The sequence below is a fragment of the Mauremys reevesii genome, linkage group 10 (assembly GCF_016161935.1).
Source record: "Mauremys reevesii isolate NIE-2019 linkage group 10, ASM1616193v1, whole genome shotgun sequence".
Taxonomy (NCBI): Eukaryota; Metazoa; Chordata; order Testudines; family Geoemydidae; genus Mauremys; species Mauremys reevesii.
The window spans coordinates 68,247,417-68,268,104 of NC_052632.1; the positions used below are offsets into that span (position 1 = coordinate 68,247,417).

The following is a 20,688-nucleotide window of genomic DNA, read 5'->3' on the forward strand; positions in this document are numbered from 1 at the left end:
ACAAGAGTGAAAAAATCATTTTAAAAATTAGGAAAAATGGATTGAGAGGTTCAGCTTCCTAAACTCTGATATTCTGAGATTCATCTATTACTCTGAACATTTCAATAGCTTTTGTAAAGCAGAGATGGCTGAGCAGCTAAAATAGTTTCTGTGAAAGTATTTACAGTCTGGGTAGAAAGATTACTTTGAGAAGCATTCATGATTCATAATCCTTTGACTAGTTTGAGCTTCCTCTTTTCAAATCTAGAGAGACAAACAAGCCTCCAAGAGGAGATAAGATGCTCAAAATAATGCACTTTAATCTATACTCAGCAAACATACTCTATAGTATATCACTGCAGTACTGTCTCTTTTTTTAAATAGGAATTCATCCACAGGAAGGAGAGCAGAGCACTGCCTGAAGCAACCACTATCTCAGGGGAAGCACCCTGAGATTGCCTCATCGTAGAAACCAAGTTTGCCTAAACTTTTTGAATCAGCCCTATTAAACAGGCACATGAGGGGCTTTCCCCCCACCCTTCTTTTATACATATATTTTACAGGTAAATGGGGTTCTAGTAGAGGAGGAATTTAAAAGAAATGCCATAAAAAAGATTCATAAATGTATTGTACAGTGCTCAGATGTTTTTTGACACAGAAATAGAGGAATGATTCATTTCCTCTATAGCTGCTGTTCCAGCGCTTACTTATACAGGAAGTGGAATGTCTATATTGGTCATGCCAACAAGAATTAAACAACCCAACATTTTAAATGTGCGCAAGCCTAATGGAAATGCACAGCTCTTTATTTGTAGAGCTTGCTACATTTAAAAGGTGAATACACTATACTATTGTACTGGATATCGTCTACCAGTCATAATCCAAGAATGATTAATACTTCTTGTTTTCCAAACACTCCATCCAAAGACAGGTTAAAACATTTCAGAGTTTTAATTCAAAACAAGATTGGCAAGAATAAGAGCCAAGGGCTCCCCTCCCCTTATACTCCCTGGCCCAATAAACTTTATTAACAGGATCTAGATACAATCAAACTTTCTTTGCCCAGTATTTATCATTGTTTCCACTGCTTGAAACTAAAGAGCAAGCATGTTAAGAAATGGTTTAATCAGCTGTCTACCTTATTTTTCCTCTTCTTTTACTCTAACCCATAGCCTTCACTAAGTAACCATATAACCTTAGCAAGCTTGCCCATATCTTCCCACCTCCTAATCTCCCTATTAGTTACTCCCCTGGTTGCAAATTGTTTATAAGCTCCTTCTGCCAGTGATCATGACTTTTTATATTGATTGAGATGCATCTCCCACACTTGCGGGCACCATTCAAATACAGGCTGAAGGCCACTGGGACAATGCCAAGCTAAAGAAAGGAACTGACCCTTTTTGTAGAAGTGTTTTGTTTTAAAGAGAAAGTATAGGAGTCAAGAAATACATATTCGATTTCCAGGTCTGCAACAGTCCTCTTGTGAGACAGTGCAAATCGCTTACCTTCCTGAAGCTGTTTCCCCACCTGTTAAAGGGGGAATGATCCTACTTCCCTACTTTAGGGGTAGGGTAGAAAGAAGCTTAAAGGCATCCATGTTTGTAGTGAACTTTTGACAGTCTCAGACAGAAAGTACAAAGTGTTATGTGGATATCAATCGGTCCTGCAATTTACATGCAGAGCTAAAAAACCAAATTACGTTCTACTGTATTGATAAGTTTCAGTGGAAGATTGATGGTTTAATATAACGTTTGGGGCACATAACCAAAATAAGACATGTTAGGCACAAACATGCTTAAATAGACACTTCCACATATGGGCATAGGTACTGTATAAGTTAAACACTAACCATACCTACTAGAAACATGGATGTAGAAACCCCATTCACAAACAGATCCACAGAGAGATTCAACTCGTCAGATCTTGGGGTATTAAATTACGTACCCATTAGAACAGGAGTCACCAAAAGCCTTCAAATGGATGGAGAGCTGTACCCTAGAATATCAGTGAGTACTGCAGTGAATACATAGCATGATCAAACACTAACTATTTCCTCCATTATATTTTTGAAGATCTGTGTATCTTGATTTTCATGATCTGATTGGAAACAGAGCTATTCATCTCTCACCTGTTAACTACATAACGTTTGTGTCCTCCTTTGTGAAATTTCAGCCCCATTGTGTACCTGTCAAGTTCTCCCACATGTTTAGTAAGAAGGTACAGAAGGAAGTAGCCTAAAAGAGCAAACTGCAAAAGTCTCCTGTTTGAGTGGTTCTGAATGCATAAGAAAATCCTTTTTCCTTCAGGCACCTGTAACTTGCATTACCAGTAGCTAATCAGCAAGTCACTGCCGAACTTGTCTGCATTACAAGGTTGATATTTTCACATGGATGAAAAGATTTTAAAACAATTTCTTCTATGGGTTGGACACAGACAGACTTTTCTTTAGCACCAAGCATGAGTGTCTTTCGGTGGGTGGAGATAAGCTTACACAGTGACCAATGTAATCACTTCAGGACATTAATTAAAAGGAAACAAATCCAAACACTCTCCTCAAACTTTGATCACTGAATGTGCAATAAGGGCACAAGAAAACATCTTTGCTAGTGAGCTACCAGTCAGTTCAGTCAACTGAGTAATCCAATTGGCTGAACATTCCTCAGTGCTTTATAAAATGCGTTCTTGAACTACTTGATTTTTTTCCCTACAGAAGCTTTTATTTGTGGGGAGGGGATGGGAAAAATACTTCAGATGAATTATCTTAAGTTTAACTTGTATTTTAATATATTAAAGGTTCAGATCTTATTGATCCCATTCTCTAATAGAGTACATTGGCACAAGCAACAAAAATATGGTTTTAGCATCATACGTAAGATGAATGAGGGAGGATATCCTCCCATTCACCCACACACAACTCCCACTAGCTTCAGTGGAAGTTGTCCATGTTAAACAATGGCAAAATAAGGCCCAGGCAGTTTGTAACTCTGAAACAGACACACAACTCCTATATAGCTTGCACAAAGTTCTGTGCACTAGGAGTGACGTCCTAAGCCTCTGTGCAAATCCCAAGGGGAAAGAGATAGCTCAGTGGTTTGAGCATTGGCCTGTTAAACCCAGAGTTGTGAATTCAATCCTTGAGAGGCCCATTTAGGGATCTGGGGCAAAAATCTGTCAGGGACAATACTTGGTCCTGCTGTGAAGGCAGGGGACTGGACTCTATGACCTTTCAAGGTCCCTTCCAGCTCTATGAGATAGGTATACCTCCATATTTTTTAAAAAGCAAGCAGGCTTTGTGTGGGGACCCAATCAGAAAAACAGAACTGGCCCCCTCCCAAACCTGAAAACAGTGTAGCCAATGCTACTACAACTTACAGCAGCATTCTTGGCCTTGTCTGCATCCTCGTGCATGAAATTCTGGCAATGGACCCAAACAGTGTGTGGATCTATTGCCCAAACTCCAACCTCCTCTCCTGGTCCTTCCACAGCATCCTTATTCATAGTCCCAAGGAGCGTGCCATCAGGACAGGTCTTCCCACATGCAGAGGAGCCTCCTGCAGTCACCAGGATTTCACTCTTAGGTAATACCATATCAGGTTCGTGGCTATTTGAGTAAATTCTACTTGATAGAGAAGTTACCTTTAGCCACAGAATCACTGAGGCACAGAGGTTTCAAAACAGCTATTTATTAATATACAGTGAAATATTAAAAAGTAACAAAAACTCCAACTTTTTGCTGAGACAATAAAAGTGCACATGTATTTGGATATTAAATAGAAGAAGAGTTTATGAACATTTGTTTCAAACAGGCTAACATTTTAAGCATATAAACACTTTCTTAAAACAATAGCAGCTGAACAACACTTAGTTAAATCTTTGGTCTGATTATTAACCAGCAAAAATAATTGTACCATGAATGTCCATTTCAAACAGACATTTAGTTTGGATTGCTTTGCAAGAAGATCCAAAAGTGAAAAAAGAGGAATGCTTTAGTCATTTAATCAAGGTCTCATTTAAGAAGTGTTACGAACTTAACAATTAACACTATAATTTTAATACATGGGGAAAATAGATATGCAGTTCCAAAACTTCATATGCACATCTCAATTTATTCTGTTTTTAGATGTAGCTTTTCCCCCAAAAAGTGACACCAGCTTTGATTATACTAAGTCCTTAAAAAATTGTTATGTAGTTAAAATACACAGTAGTGTCTAAGAAACACGTGTTTCTTTCTGTATTTCATTTTTAATTTAAATACACAAACTATCATGCTCAGCCTACATTACATTGTAACAATTAAGGCTCCAATCCTGCAAATACATGCATGGAACTTTACTCACGCGAGCACTCCCATGAGGGGAGAAAACGTCAATGAGTTACTCACATTGGTCAAATTCTGCATGTGCATGTTTGCAGGATACGACCCTAAAGATAGCACCAGAAACTAGTATTCGCACCACCACATTTCATTTGGCATAGAATGACATTAATAGTCTAACGGACCCAATTTTCAATAGTCACTTTAGTCAAACATAGTAAGTATATCTATGAACTTAGGCATTATAGACACAGGAAATACCAACCAATACCCCAAATGTACAGACCAGAATTGCTGTTCAATAGAGATTTTCAGTCTCCGATCCTGCATCAGCTGAGTGCAAACTTAATTTTACTCATGTAAATAGCCTCATCGACTTCAATAGGCCTACTCATGTGACTGAAGTTAAAGCAGGTACATAAGTATTTGCAGGATTAGGGCCTTGGTTTGCTCCTGTCACCAAGAACATAATCTCACCTTATGCAGCAAAAGCTCCCATTAAAGATCAGCTTGATCTGAAGTTGTTAGTAAGTCTAAATCAATGGGAGTTTTGCAGTTGACGGGAACATGGGTGTGGAGCCCCGCCACAATTGTAGCCTTGTTTTAACCATGTTAAACCATGCATCCAAAATGTATATAAATCACTTTTCCCCCCACCTCAAGCCAAATCTTCCATGACCCTTCTACAGGATTCCTCCATCTGTGTCTGTGTTCTTTGGATTACCTGCACTGCTCTTTCACCAAGCGTTTCTGCTCCTCCTCATTTGTCCTTTCCCCCAACTTTCGAGTTTCACTTTCAAACTATTTATATTCCCCAAACTCTCTTCTTATTATGCATTTCTTGATGTAACTTTCCCTTTGTAGTATCAGCGCTTAACAGCAATAAGAAAGTTGTATTAAATCTAATAGGTTTCCATGTATTATATAAGCCAGTAAGGAACATACACCAAAATGTACATAGTCCCTCTTGAAGAAAAAAAAAAAGTGTTACACACCAATGTAAACAAACAGGTTGTTCACTAAGTAACCATGTTGCCAGAATTAACTGTTGAACTAAATGTGTATTAAGTGCTCCAGGCAACCACAATACCTTGGGCCTGATTCTCTAGCCCTTTCTCAGGCAAAACTCCTGCTGACTCCAGGACTGCAGAACAGCACTCCTTGTAGGTACTAGGGCTGCCAATTTTGGTTGGACGTATTCCTAGAGATTTCATCACATGACAATCTTTAAACGCTGGGCACTCCAGGACAATCCTGGAGGCTTGGCAACCCTATACAAGTCTGCAAAACAGTAAACATTTTGGCCTACTAAAAATGTACCAAGGTAGGTCACTTAGGTCCACATGATGAGCACAGAGTTCAAGACTACACATAAACAAGCCATTTGTATTTGCCCAAAGAGAGAACCAACGCTCCATGTAAATATAACCAAACTTGAGAAAGTGACACTTAGGTGCTAAATTACCTGAAAATAAGACGGCAAAAGCCGTTTAAAACCCAAATACAAGGAAACATGCATCTAAAACTGGAGAAATTTTCAGTTTAGTAAACTAGGTTTTATGAAGCTTTGTGCTTGCTTTTAAAAGTTTGCTATTTTCTATCATGTACGACTACAGACAGAGAAAACCGACATAATATACGGAGCAATATTATGAAATTTTAACATTTTAAATTATTCCAAAAATTCCCTGCTGTCCCCGATTCATTTACCGATTTAAAATTAAGCACAGCAGACTGTCCACATAAGACCCAATCCTGCAAACAATCAGGCACATGCTTAACCTTACGCACATGAAAAATTCAATTACAGGCTGGGTGCCTTAATACCTTTAATTGTCAAGGATGCGGTCTCAGAATCTGTGGCAATGTATTTTGTATTACATTAACGTTTGGATTGCTTAGAATGTGTAATTTTGCAGACAAACTGTGATACATTTGGTTCACTAGTTTAACTATTTATATCAGAAATTAAGCACACTTTTAAAGAGCATATGAAATAGAAGCTTTCTAATCCTTTTCTACATACTATAGTTTAATGCAGCAATGGCCCATAAGGTCAAATGTATTTTCTCAGAAAAAATCCAAAACTAAACTATTAACGTATACTATTCAAAGACAGTAAGCGCTCATTACAGATCAATTGAGAAGTTGTATGAGGTATTCTCAAATAATCTATCTACACATGGAAATTATCGGGCTGGTGTTTACATTAAAAGGACACCATCGAAGTTAATAAGTACTTACTGTACCATGAATTTGTCCCAAGTTTTGGGAACTTTAAGGCACCCTGAAATATTATTTTTACAAAAAAAATATTTGCTGCACTACAACTACTATCTCTCGCTTCTGGTATCTCCTGGTCTGCTGCACACCATAGTGCTGCCACAGTTCAAGAGTTTGGTTAGCTGATCCACTAAGGGACCTTACTGACCTATCAGTGAAGAACACGTGGGTGCAGCAGCTAGTTTACACCTCTACATTTTTGGAGTTATTTTAAATTTCACAATATAGCAAATAAGGTATGGGGGAGGTTTGGTAGTTATTACAGTACAGCAACTTTTAAGGAAGAAAAATGCTTCAGGTCTAACAACCAAGACAGAATGCTTAGGAGGATTTACACATCCATTCATTTTTAATAAAAAAAATGAATGCCTCTTCTATGTTCAAACTAAATATTTAGTGCAGCCAATTACCATAAAATGAAGGCCTTTATGGAAATAAAGTGCTATTATTGTTCTTTCATTTGTGAGCTGTATAATTATATTTTAATCTTCCAGCACGACCTTCATTTTAACACAAATGTACAACTAAATTCTTCATACTTTTGTCAAATAGGTTTTAATGTCACGCCTCATAATTTAATTTTATATTAATTTGCATATTATTTAGCACAGTATAATAAATCACACAGACAACCACCTAGGAGTGTCTCATTGAATAAATATTTCGAACTGTGTTTAAGGATCAAGAAACACACTTGGTTCCTCCTCCACCACCTCAAAAAAGTACCTTGTCACACTGACTTTTTTCCATGCCATTGATCTTTGATCCTGATTATCTTTTGCATTAAAAGAAAGCTCTGGACAGGGTCACTTTTGTGACTAAACTTGAAGTTGACATTCCAAATTCATCAGTGTGAACCCCTCTATAACTCTGGTACTAAATTAGGTTTACAAGTGGTTATTGCAGTGCTTTCTAATTAAGGCACTTTCCTGGAAGTTTAATAGTTTCTCCATGACTAATCATCATTACAAAGCTATTAAGATCTTAAAGCATCGGTATTTCTTACTCTTAAATTTTGAGCTTTGGATTTCCCAGATCACCACAACTAGGGAAACAAACACAGACGCCCATTTGATGCTGTCAGACAGGCAGATCTCCCTTAGGAACCGGGCAGGCAGTTTACTAGCTAACTGGCCTCACAGTGCATGCACCAAAGGAACTGACAAACGCCCCAGGTGGTGCTCAGTCGCTTTGGGACTCTTGGCCGGTGTCGGTGATGTGCTTACACAACGTGGGGCTCTTCCTCAAGTACCTTGGGCTACTGTACATTCGGATGATCTTAGGAGCCTGGTTCCAGGTGTTCAGCAGCTGGAAGGCGGCCAAGTCTAGAGTAGGGGCGTCAAAGGCAGCCAGCAGATTGACGGGGGCAGCTTCCTTCAGGAGCTTAGGCACCGGCACCGCCTCGGGGACGCTGGCGTTGCCCAAGAAGAAATGCATCAGCACCCGCTTCTGCAGGCAGTCCCTGAGGTACAGCACCAGGTCCTCCAGCCGCTCCGCCAGGAACTGCTCCTCCCAGGCTTGCCAGGGCCCCCGGAGCAACAGGGAGAAGAGCGCCGTCTTGAGGATGTAGGAGGAGAGGACGCGGCTCCACTGGGCGCCGAAGGGCTGCTCCAAGCCCCGGCCGCGCAGGTCCCGGAGCCCCTTGAGGAGCTGCAGGCACTTGAGGTGGCAGGAGTTGGCCGGGGTCTGCTCCCTGAGCCAGCTCAGCAGCCGCTGCTCCTGCTTGGAGACGTTGAGCCCCCAGAGGGCCTGCAGGGGGCGGGCAGCGGCGGGCTGGGCTTTCCTGGCGCCGGGCTGCAGGGCGATGAGATAGAGCGAGTCCCCCAGGGGGATGGCGGGGATGAGGCGCACGGCCATGGAGATGTGGCAGCAGACGTAGTCGGAGCGCGGCAGGATGTGCAGGGTGAGCTGGCGGCCCGGGCAGGCGGCCAGGCTGATGCGGCAGCGCTCCTGCAGCCGGTAGAGCACGGCGCCCAGGCACCGCTGCACGTGGCCCTGGAACCAGCGCAGCACCAGGGCCGAGGACAGGTAGCGCCTGCCCTGCAGCTCCACGCAGAAGCCCTCGCTGAAGGGCCGGTAGCCCCGGGGCCAGGCGGCCCCTTGCGGGGCCTTCAGGGCGCAGGTGAAGGCGCTGCGCAGCTCCGGGGCCAGCCCCGGCTCCTCGGCGCCCAGGCAGCGGGGCTCCAGCTCCAGGCGCGGCGGCAGCCGCAGCGGCACCAGGATGTCGAAGCAGTCCGGGCTGCGGACCTTGTGCTGCTCGTAGGCGCTGCCGATCTGCACGAAGTCCCCGCGCAGGGTGGGGGTCAGGGACCCCGGCTGCAGCCCCTGCGCCTTGGCCGCCCGAACCAGCTCGCCCACGATGCGGCTCACGTGCGCCTTACTGTGGCCCAGCACGTGCGGGGAGAGGCGCAGCTGCTGCTCGTAGAAGCTCTCCAGCAGGCTCCGGCGGGCAGCGCTGCTCGGTGGCGCCTCGGGGCCGCGGGCGCTGCATGCGGCTCGGGGCCGTGGGCCGCACTCCCCGCCGCCGCTGCGGGAGGCGCAGTAGCGGAGCAGCAGGAAGCCCAGCAGCAGCAGCGCGGAGCCCTTGAGCAGCGGGACGGAGCCCGAGTCCGGGATGCTGTCCGAGTCCGGGGCGCCCGCCCTGCTTCGCACGGCCTGGTAGAGGCAGACGAGGGCCGTGCACAGGCAAGTCACCAGCGGCCAGAAGACGCGCAGGTTCAGGGTGTAGACGGTCATGGTGCGGCGGGAGCTCAGCCCATGGTACCGGCTGCGGCAGCGCCCCCCGGCCTCCGCATGCAGGGGGCGCCCGCCACCCCACTCACCAGCCTCCCCCAGCTCCGGGAGTCGGGACAGACACCCCCCTGCCGGCTGCCCTAGACCCACTGCCGCTCCCGGCGTGCCAGCTCCTCCCACCGAGCGCTCTTCCCCCACTCCCAGCTCCAGTCCCGGGACAGCCAGTCAGACTTCTCCGGGTCCTGCTCCAGCGCCTGGGGTGCGCCCTGCCAGCCGCCTCCTCCGAGTCCCTCTCCAGTCCCTGGGGTGCGCCCTGCCAGCCGCCTCCTCCGAGTCCCGCTCCAGTCCCTGGGGTGCGCCCTGCCAGCCGCCTCCTCCGAGTCCCGCTCCAGCCCCGGGGTGCGCCCTGCCAGCCAGCCGCCGCCTCCTCCTCCGGGTCCTGCTCCAGCCCCTGGGATGCGCCCAGCCAGCCTCCTCCGAGTCCCGCTCCAGCCCCGGGGTGCGCCCTGCCAGCCGCCACCGCCTCCTCCGAGTCCTGCTCCACCCCTGGGGTGCGCCGCCAGCCGCCTTCCCCCGCCTGCCTTCCGTCCCGGGACACGCACCCAGCCCCCTTCCCGCTTCGGCCTCCTGTCCCGGGACACGCACTCACCGCCCCCTCGCCCCTGCTGTTGTGCTTCCTTAGTCCAGTCCTTCTCCCCCACCCGTTACTTAGCTCCGAAGCTTCCTCTTCCGAGGGGAAAAGGGGCCGCGTCATTTATTGTGTGAGCTCAGAGGAAATGCCAGCGGTTTTGGCCAGAGGAAAGCGGGATCAGGCCTGGGGGTGTAGTCACAAGCCCCGCGGTTTGCCTGTCCCAAGCTAGGGCACTGGGGTGGAAGAGAAGGAACAGCCCCCTCCTCCTCACTTCCCTTTTCCTCTCCGAAGTGAAGGCGTTGTCGTCAGAAGAACCCATTGACAGTTTTTGTCCAGGGGCTTCTTCATTCAAAACTTTAACGGATGCAGTTCCTAGTTCTCAAACTTCCAACATTGGCATTGTTCCCATTTCTTAAACACCAAGTGATCAAAGACCAAAACAGAAACAAGACAGCAAAAGATTCATAGTAGGAACTCTCTGTACAATAGTTTTAATACCATGTAATCTATTTTTAAATAATTTAGTTGGGTTTTTTTTAGATAAATGTACTTTAAAAAAATAAGGCATAGGTTGATGAGAGACAGTTCAAACAGATTTGTTCAAATAATCTGTCCAGCACATACCCTGGTACAATGAGAACCTTGCTAATCAACTTGCTTTACAGTCATGAAGCCAACACGCCAGGCTCACTTACCAGCAAAGATGTAAGAGAAGAGCACTGTAAAAAAATCAGCAGCATGGTTACTTTAGAGGGCCAGATCCTCAGCTGGTGTAAATCAACACAGTTCTATTCTTACAGAAAAATAATGGAGTTTGATCTGTAGAATCTGGGTGAAAATCAGTACCAGGCCAGTTTAGATTTTTACAGACTATTTAAATAATATTTTAATACTGTTTTCATATTGCATATCACATTAAGAAAAATTTAGTTAACAAAAATAAAAACATTCAAAATAAATTAAAACTTGCAAATCTATATAACTAGTGTGTCATGAACTAGGCGTGTGTGCACTGTCACTACTGCATTGTCATCACCGCAGAAGTCTTCAACTGTTTGTCACAGGTTCTACTGCAGGCCCGCTCTGAGGATTCAGGGGGGCAGGGGCAAAGCAATTTTGGGGGCCCCTTCCATAAAAAAAAGTTCCAATACTATAGTATCATGTATTTGAAAATACACCTCTACCTCGATATAACGCTGTCCTCAGGAGCCAAAAGTCTTACCGCATTATAGGTGAAACTGTGTTATATCGAACTTGCTTTGATCCACTGGAGTGCACAGCCCCGCCCCCCCGGAGCACTGCTTTACCGCGTTATATCCAAATTTGTGTTATATCGGGTAGAGGTATACACAAAATACATGATTTAAAAACATTAAATGCTTTAATGGTATGTATATATTTGCAATTACATAATGGGCTGTCGCTGGGTGATGGCGATGGTTGGGTGCCAATGGGCTGTCACTGCCTGGGGGTGGTGCTGCTGTTGTCCAGGGCTGGGTGGGGAGGTGGGCTCTGGGTCAGGGGGTACCTGGTTCACAGGGGCTGGGCTCAGAGCTGTGGGTGGAAGGGGTCAAGGGGTGCCTGGCTCAGAGGGGCTATGCTCAGAGCTGGGGGTCAGGGCTGCGGGGGGATGGGGTTGGGGGGTGCCCAGCTCAGAGGGGCTGGCTTCAGAGTTGGGGGTCAGGGCTGTGGGGGAGGAGTCTGGGGGGTGCCTGGCTCAGATGGGCTGGCCTCAGAGCTGGGGGTCAGGGCTGTGGGGGGATGGGGTCGGGGTTTGCCCAGCTCAGAGGGGCTAGGCTCAGAGCTGGTGGTCGGGGGTGTCTGGCTCAGAGGGGCTTACCATGCTGCTTACTCCTGACTCCCCCCTCTCCCGGAGCCTCAGCGCGCCGCATCCAGGAGCTGCCCTGGCCCCTGGACAGTGCTGCAGGGGCCTGGCTCCAACGGGACCTGAGCTCGCAGCCCCACCCCTTTACCATGTGGCTCTGAGCGGGAGGCGCTCTGGGCCTGCCCAAGCCACGCCACTTTAGCTCTGTCCAGGGCCACTCCTAGACGCAGTGTGTTGAGGCGCCGGGGGATGGGGGAAGGCAGAGGCGGGGGGAGCCTTCGACATTCTCGTGGGGGCCCCTGTGGGGCCCGGGGCTTGGGGAAAATTTCTCCACTTGCCCTCCCCCTCCACCCACCGGGCGGCCCTGTTCTACTGTGCTAATAGCTAACAGTGTTTCTCCTTAACTTCAGAAGTTAGAGACCTGTGCTTTTGCAACGGAAGGCACTGAGTTCTATCCCTACCACCACTGTGAAGGTTTCAGTGATTGATGTGCAGCACAGTGACAACTGCTGTTCTTAGGGAGCTCCAGATTTATTACAATATTAATAACTGCTCCTGATAATGCCTCTTGTCACAACCTTGTTCTGTTAAATTCTCAGTCTGAGTGACACAAGACTTGCTCTCAGTTTTTACTGTGCCCAGATTGCTCACATACTGACATCCTGAAGGGAAAGGAGAGGACTTTGGGAGCAGTTATTAATTTATTGACTAGTTCATAATTTATATTATGAACCCTTCCTTGCCTATTGTAGGCCTGATGGCTGAGAGCAGTCAGTTGCTACGGCACTTGTTCCTGCAGCACAGATTTCAAGAATAGCCATCTAAAAGAACCTTATGAGCTAACTCCGCCTTTGATTCAGCAAAGATATATACTCAGAACTTGATACAGGAAGTTGCACAAGAAGGTAGTTTGGAGCAGTCACAGAGTGTAGTGAGCACCTTGCACAGCTACTTGCAATTCAGGACTGGAATGTGTGGAATGAGAGAACCATGAAGAGTGGGGTTGATTCACCTCTTGTGGCTTCACTCTGGGAGGGCAGTGGTAAATCCAGCAGGGCCTGCCCGCACATGTCTTGAGGCACACCCCCACCACTCCAATTTGAGCATGCCAAGCCAAATAAAAACAGCGAGACAACTGTTTAGCCACTCACAAAGCTATGTGAGAAAGTTGGAGGGTTGACGTAACCACAGCACCTCACATGCAAATCCCCAGGTGCCACTAGGTACAGTGAGTAGCCAGTCCCATGACATAATCCCCGAGACACACAGTCAATATGACATGGGGCTGCACGCACTGACAAGGGAGACATTCTGCTGGCCCTTGATGCTGTGCACCATACATGTCCCCCACCCAAATTTACACACTTTGTCATAATTTAATCCTGCCCTCTATCCCATGTAGCATAGGGCCTTGAAATGAATCTTTGAATTCCCACATGCTCTTTCAATCTTCCTCCTTATTCTCTTCTGAGCAGCCCTATATGCCCACTCTCCCGTAGGGGCAGAATTGGGGAATGGAGTCATCAAATACAAGAGCAGAGGACAGGCACTGTCATTTGCAGAACTGCAAGGAATGGAGTCAACATCCCTGAAAACAGACATGCACCTCACACAGGGAAGTACTAGCCATGCTTCTGACGTAACAGGACTGGTTAGAACCACTGTAAACATGTGAGACAGGACATTGCAGTTACTAGCACAGTTGAGTAAGCTGGACCACATGCCAGAAGCAGAACGAAGTTGCTCATGATAATGGTACACAACAGTCAAAGATATGGGAAGCCACCAAGCAGATGTTCTCCAGTGGGTATGTAGGCCCAGAACAGCATCATGACAGCAGCACCACGCCCAGTTCCCAAACAACCCAGCAATTAACAAAGGCCGACCACACACTCCATGAATAACCATTCTTGCTCTGAGCCCCATTATGTGAAAGAAGCCTTAGGAGCATGTGATTCAAATATGTGAGGGTCATTGCTGCTTCTGGGAAGGGATGCATATGCACATATGATCATGCAATTGGCATCACAGATCATTTGCATATTTATGCTGCAAAACACTTTTGATTGGGAAGCATGTCCACCGGACCTGAAGGCAGGATGATTGCAATAAACATGCATGCGATGAATGGCCTGATAGCAGTTGGAAAACTCACAACGGTGAGGAAGGCAATCCATATCTCCACCAGCGTGGCTGCCTCTCCACTGAACTTAGACAGATGCAAGAACATGCTCATCATTGCCTCTATGAAATCCTCAAGGGATGACACATAGCCAGCTTCAACTGGCTGTCACCCCCTGGAAAGATCTACTAGGCAGGACATGAGGGACAGCCATAGGTAGCTTCTGGAGAACAAGTATTGTCCAAGAGTTCTTTGATAAATTGTAGTGGGGGGAAGGCTGGAGAGCAAGACAGAAGGAAAGGAGACTCACTAATCATACTTGGTGGGAGAATGACACTCCTGCATATGTAATTACACTAGCTCTGGCTGCCAGTGCAGAAACAATAAGATAAAGAGGATGTGTGGTCTGGCAAAGATGAAGTAACAGCCTCAGGCTAAATAATATATAATGCAATTTGATACCAATAAAACCACTGTGTTCAGTTCACATATATACACAGTTTGCACTAAAAAACCCCACAGTTATGAGTAAGCTTTTTACATAGTTTTCTCAACCTTTCTGTCCTCAGGCATGATCTATAGCAATACCCCTGGTTCTCTGGAAGAAGATCTTACCTGTAATGTTATTTCTTACAAAAGAAACTTAAGTCATTAGTGCTTAAATGCTTCTGTGATTCCTTTGTCTGATCTTCTCCCTCATGATTCTGTGGGTATCGCTGATCTCTTCAGAGCTGTATTTCTTTGTGTCACACTTTTGGCATCCTTCAGTGATGGGTAAGCACCCCATGGTGGCTGGATTTCAGAGCTCGTGTTGGCAACTAAACATCTGGTGCTTCCAGCAACTCTACGTGCAGCTTATCTGAGATAAGTATTTGGGAGGTATAAAGCTCACAAATGCTTGTTCTACGCTTAAAAGTTACATTCGCATAGCTACATCAGTCCAGGTGTGCAAAAACCACACCTTTGGCATAGCTATGGCAACACAACCCCAGTGTAGATGCAGCTGTGCCAATGGAAAAATGTTTCTGTTGATGTAACTAAAGTTATTCGGGGAGATGGTGTTCCTACACGGACAGAAAAACTTCTGTTGGTGTAGGCTGCATCAACACAAGCGGGCTATTCCGACAGCTACGCTGCCACGGGCTCCGTAGTGTATATACACCCCATGTCTCCAGACACCTGAATTATATATGACTGCTCAGATAGATGACACAGCTGTTGATTGATTGCCAAGGATTATTATCTTTCCCACAGAACTTGTTCTTTGGCCCACAGATGTTTTTTGTTTTTACTTTTGAACACCAAGTACTGGCTGATTTTCTCCTCCACCTTTTCTCCTGCCAGCTCTGGAAATTTATGCCTGTGTCATCAATATAAAGTTCTTTACAGACATTAGTAAATGTGCCCATAGGTAGCTGATCCTGACATTTGAATAGGCTAGCAAGCTAAGTGAACTCTGAGGAAGGCTGGGACTTGCCAGCTGTAAAACTGACTGTTCTAAAACTGAATTCCTGGTTCTTTTAGGTATTGACTGCTGTTATGTTTTTGATGACTTGAGACTGAGAGGCATTTTCACCTGCTCAGAGAAAAGAGCTGAGAAGACCTGGTCTATGACTAGGGATCATAGGCCCTACAGTAACACAAATGGTAAATAATAACACCTCTACCACAGCATGCTTGGAGTGGGGATTCAAGTGAGCTTCTCTAGCCCTTAAACTTTTAGGTCTGTGAAGATCAGAAGGTGCAGTTTCAAGACCATAGTAAAACTCTGCCACATATTGACTGATAAACTCAGGAACTGAGTTGGTCTGGATTTTTCACTATGCAGAACAACAATGCTTTTTGTGCACAGAGTAGTTTCTCTGTTGCTGAGTGTTTCTCCTGACTACAGGACTATATATTCTCTAACTTTGGGGGGGGGGGTTAGACATTTGACCCTTTCTATACAGGGATTTGAAAACTTGTTAGCATCATTTTAGCAGATAGCGTTTAAATATGGTTCTTGCTAGAATGTGCTAACTCATTCACAGGTATCAGTTTAGCCAGGAACATCGTCCCCTGGCATATTCCGAGCTGCTTTCTGTTTGTTTACTGAATTTTCAGACTGCTTGCTGAAGTATAAAAAGCTTCTATTTATGGCTCTGCTTTGTGGTTTAATTCCAGAGGGCAAAGCTCTTATTGTATTATTGTGATTTAGCTGCAGTTGAGTGTTGATCTGAAGTCTTTGGCTGCACTGGCAGAGAGGAAAGATGTAGATGTTTAAAAGATGTAGGTGAGCAGACATTGAAAATTCAGTAAACAATCAGGAAGTCTCAGTTTAAGAAGTCAGAGGGGAAGGGATTCAAAACACACAAGTACCAAAGAAAAGAAAAACATCAAGAACACCTCCAATGCACTTCTATATAAAATAAAATCTTACTTCTAGTTAGTGAAAAAATCGTATTTCACAAGGAGAGGCTTATGTTTCCTGACTGGGATACTATAGCCTGAAACTATGCTTTTTTAAAGCCTAGGAACACACCCACAAACAATTTTTATAGCATTATAACAAAAAAAAATCCCAGTAATGTTACAGTGCAGTACAGTCAAGAGCATGTGGCCTGGCAGTTATGGTACCTTTGATGTCACAGTCCTGATCTCAAAATACGAGCAGTTCCACCACTATTGGCAGGTCTTGAAACCAAACTGGAAATGAAAAAGCATCTATGGGATTTTTCCCCCTCTTGTTTCACATTTTCCTACATTTCTCTACAAAGCAGCACATACAAAACAAACATCTAGGAGAGCAGAGGGATATTCTTGTGAACTGTTTGATAAGAACCTGTTTCACATGTTAAATCTTGTGATCACCCTCAAAAATATAAAACACTAGTCCAGAAAACTTGTGAAGCAGCCTACCCACCCTCAGCACGTTTCAGATCTTTTTTTATCCCATTATTTGTATAATGATATTCCTTTCTCAGTGAGAGTTGTATGCATGCAGCTGACCAGATGACAGGGCAAAAGGCTACCTACAAATATACTGCATGAAACCAAATTCTGCTTTCTCTGAGACACTTTTAGAATAAAAATGCAACATGCAGAGGAGCAAACAAACATGTACGCCTCCTAACTCAGGACTCTGTGCCAAGCCTTTGGCCCGATAAGGCCCTGCTTTTTGGGAAACCCTACCTGATCAGCACCTCTTACCAGCACACATCCAGGGCCTAGTAACCTGCAATGACTCACCTGACACCTTGACATGTGATCCAATCACATTTTAATTGTCAAAACCCTCCCTCCTCATCCTCCAGCCTCTGACTTCCCTCCCCCAGGGATAACATTTTGGACAGTACTGTAACATTCATTAATTATTAACACTAATCGCATGGTAAATTGACACAGCTCTTTACAAACGCGTAGTAATAATAATCCGTGCTGCTTATTGCCTCGGCCCCCTCCCTTCAAACAGCTCCCATTGCACCATGCCCCACAGATAGCAAAACGAATACAGCCCTAGGAAAGCAAATGTACCATTGTTTGCATAGTTCCCTTGTCTGAGACAGCCTTTTCGTTGCTGTTTTGGATGATCCCGCTTGACTGCCAGGCTATTGAGTAACTGGCCAGCTGCAGGCCCAGACTTCAGGAGCCTTTGCTCTTTCGAGAGGTAATAAAAGAGTTGTACAAAACTTGCACCCTCACATGCAGCACATTTCATCTAGCTTCAGGTTTTGCTCCAGGCCTGAAACCTGGGCAAAGGCTCACCAAGAGGTTTGCAAACAGCGTTTCAAAGCAGCCTGGGCTGACTTTGCATGAGAGGCTGGTCCACAAACCTTTTGCACTAATGGGAACTTTTTGGTAGACTTTACAGGAAGCCCAAAGGTGGAGAGAATTGCAGCAGCCAAGGCTAGAACTGAACAAGGTCCTGGTTGTCACTGCAGTATCTAGATCAGGGGTAGGCAACCTGCAGCACACGAGCTGATTTTCAGTGGCACCTGGGCCCTGGCCACCAGCCCGGGGGGCTCTGCATTTTAATTTAATTTTAAATGAAGCTTCTTAAACATTTTAAAAACCTTATTTACTTTACATACAACAATAGTTTAGTTATATATTATCAGAGGCGGCTCCAGGCACCAGCATGCCAAACGCGTGCCTGGGACGCTAAGCCGTGCGGGGTGCTCTGCCGGTCGCTGCGAGGGCGGCAGGCAGGTTGCCTTCGGCGGCATGCCTGTGGAGGGTCCGCTGGTCCCCCGGCTTCGGGGGACCTCCCGCAGTCGTGCCGCCGAATACGCGGGACCGGGGACCTCCCTCAGGCAAGCCGCCGAAGGCAGCCTGCCTGCCGTGCTTGGGGCAGCAAAATATCTAGAGCCACCCCTGTATATTATAGACTTATAGAAAGAGACCTTCTAAAAATGTTAAAATGTATTACTGGCACCGAAACCTTGAATAAGAGTGAATAAATGAAGACTCAGCACACCACTGCTGAAAGGCTGACAACCCCTGATCTAGATTGAGGGGAAAGGCTGCTGCCTACAAGCCAGCCATAAATAAAAGGAATTATGGACCACCCCCAATGGCAGAGAATCCAGGAACAGCAATGAATCCAATAGGGCCCCAAAGCAATGGACCATTTTGGCAAAACACACTCATGCACCCTCAAGAGATGGTATAGACACTGCCCCAGTGCATTCCTCTACATGCGTCCCTTTACCAAGGACCTCCTGGTCTGTCTCATGCAGCCCGTTCATTCTCACCCAGATCCATCACAGTCATGCTGAAAAGGAACGGAGCTGTAGAATCGAGGTCTGATGTATCTGCATACTGTAGCCCAAAACATCTCACAGTTCCCTCTAGTGGCACTTTGTGCACATTGAACCAGTGAGAGTGACCAAATAGAACTCTGGCTATGCCAGATGAGTAAGAGACTTCTGGGAGAAAGACCCACTGCTCAGCACTACCATCTGTGACCTCACCCAGGACCAGAGTAATCTAAGGACCACTCCATCTGCTCCTGCAGGCAACTTAACAATGCCTGATGGTAGATAGTATCAAAATTAGAGTGGTCATAGTGTTTTAAGTAAAAATCTCCATCCCTTTATTTCAGACTGCCACTTTGCCTATCTATTTGAATGGCATCGTTTCATGATGTCATTCTGCAGTTATGCCTTGGGGGTTTGTTTTTAATTCATTACTTTATACAACATGATATCATACATTACCTGAACTATCATTTATCCAAGGATCCTACTTACGTTCTATGCTAGAGGAGAAGAAAATAATCCCTTCACCTCACCTTCAGTACTCAGACTCACATTGGGGTCTGTTTTACATGTACTGTTCTAAAACAGAATTACAGTGCTGTAACCCGCACCCACTCAGTGTGGTATTCTGTCTCTAGTGGTGGCACTAGCACTACCTGCAGCAGCTCCTTGGACCTAGTCCCTCCATAGCCTGTGAGATTCTACTGAGACATACTCACACAACACAAACACTATTCATGACAATGTGAACAAACAGAACCTGCCATTGGTTCAGATTTGAAGCCTTTCTGTTTTAATAGCTCAATCCATCTCCATCACTGCATCAGATAAGAGGACTTGGTTTACAAGAACAGTAGGTTTGCAGGAGACCATCTCCACACAGCACTCTGTGGCCAGGGTTGAAGAGGGTCAGTGTGTTGCTTGGACAGTATCACTCACAGGGGTTTGGGAGTGGAGAGGTTACTGCCATTTTTCTTTTAACCCATTCTCCTGTTTAATAAAGGGTATATTCAGGGATGAAAGTAACTCACAGGACTTACCGGTACGACTGGAGTCCTGGGGGGCTCCCAGCTGCAGAGGTGGCTGGTAGCCCCCAGGACAAACTAAAAGGCCCAAGGCTCCAGCCACCATGGAGCTCTGGGCCCTTTAAATGCTGGCCCCAGCCCGCCCGCCAAAGCTGCAAGCAGGATTTAAAGGGCTCTTCCGGGCTTCCTGCCACAGTGGGGAGCTCGGAGGAGCCCTTTAAATCCCGGTCCCAGCCCGCCCGCCGGAGCTGCGGGCCGGGGCCAGGATTTAAAGTGCTTCTCTGAGTTCCCCGCCACCTGACCTGGCCACCACGGTGGGCCGGGGCCGGAATTTAAAGGGCTCCTCCGGGCTTCCCGCCGCAGCAGGAAGCTCGGAGGAGCGCTTTAAATGCCAGCCCCAGCCCAGCCGCCGGAGCTGCGGGCCAGGATTTAAAAGGCTTGGGTCTCCCCACCACAGAAGCCAATGTGGTCCGGCACAGCATACTGGCTCTTGTCAGTATGCTGGACCAGACAAGACTGGCTTACTTTCACCTCTGGGTATATTCTTGCCACCTGCCATAGTCTGTTTGTTCACTAGCTATCTCTGTGATGCTCCAGATTTCACTGGCCTTATAATGCTTATTCGCAAAGACTCATGCTTGCCCATAACTGGACCTGGATTTATTCTATAAATCATGAGTAATCCAATCCAGTATTTCCTGGGTTTAAAAGCACAGGCTTGAGGAGCAATTCATACTCTGATCCCTTGTTCAAAAATATCCTTACAAACTCCAACACCATGCACAGATGAACAGTGCAAACAGCAGCTGGCTCACCTTGAAGCCAGCAATTACTGTTTCACTTTAAATAAACCTTCTAGGAAACTTTGCCTGGAAACTTTTGGGTAAAAAAGACTCAGCTCCTCCTACAGAGCTGAATGTGGGATATTTAATTGTTACCTATTGTTGTGCAGGAAGCCCTGCCCACCTGTTTCCAGCTGTCCTAAGCAATGAACTGTATACAGGGAACAGAAACAGACAATATCAACATTAATAAA

The 20,688-nt window shown here is 46.0% G+C and overlaps 1 protein-coding gene across 1 annotated transcript; it reads right to left on the bottom strand.

Annotated features, from left to right (window-relative positions):
• Window positions 1–6,833: 6,833 nt before the first annotated feature.
• On the bottom strand, window positions 6,834–10,234 carry ITPRIPL2 (ITPRIP like 2). Its single transcript, XM_039493291.1, is given in 4 exon segments — window positions 6,834–9,715; window positions 9,717–9,781; window positions 9,831–9,926; window positions 9,929–10,234. Coding segments are annotated over 4 exon segments (2,253 nt in total). The 5' UTR covers window positions 10,065–10,234; the 3' UTR covers window positions 6,834–7,759.
• Between the last annotated feature and the right edge of the window lie 10,454 nt (window positions 10,235–20,688).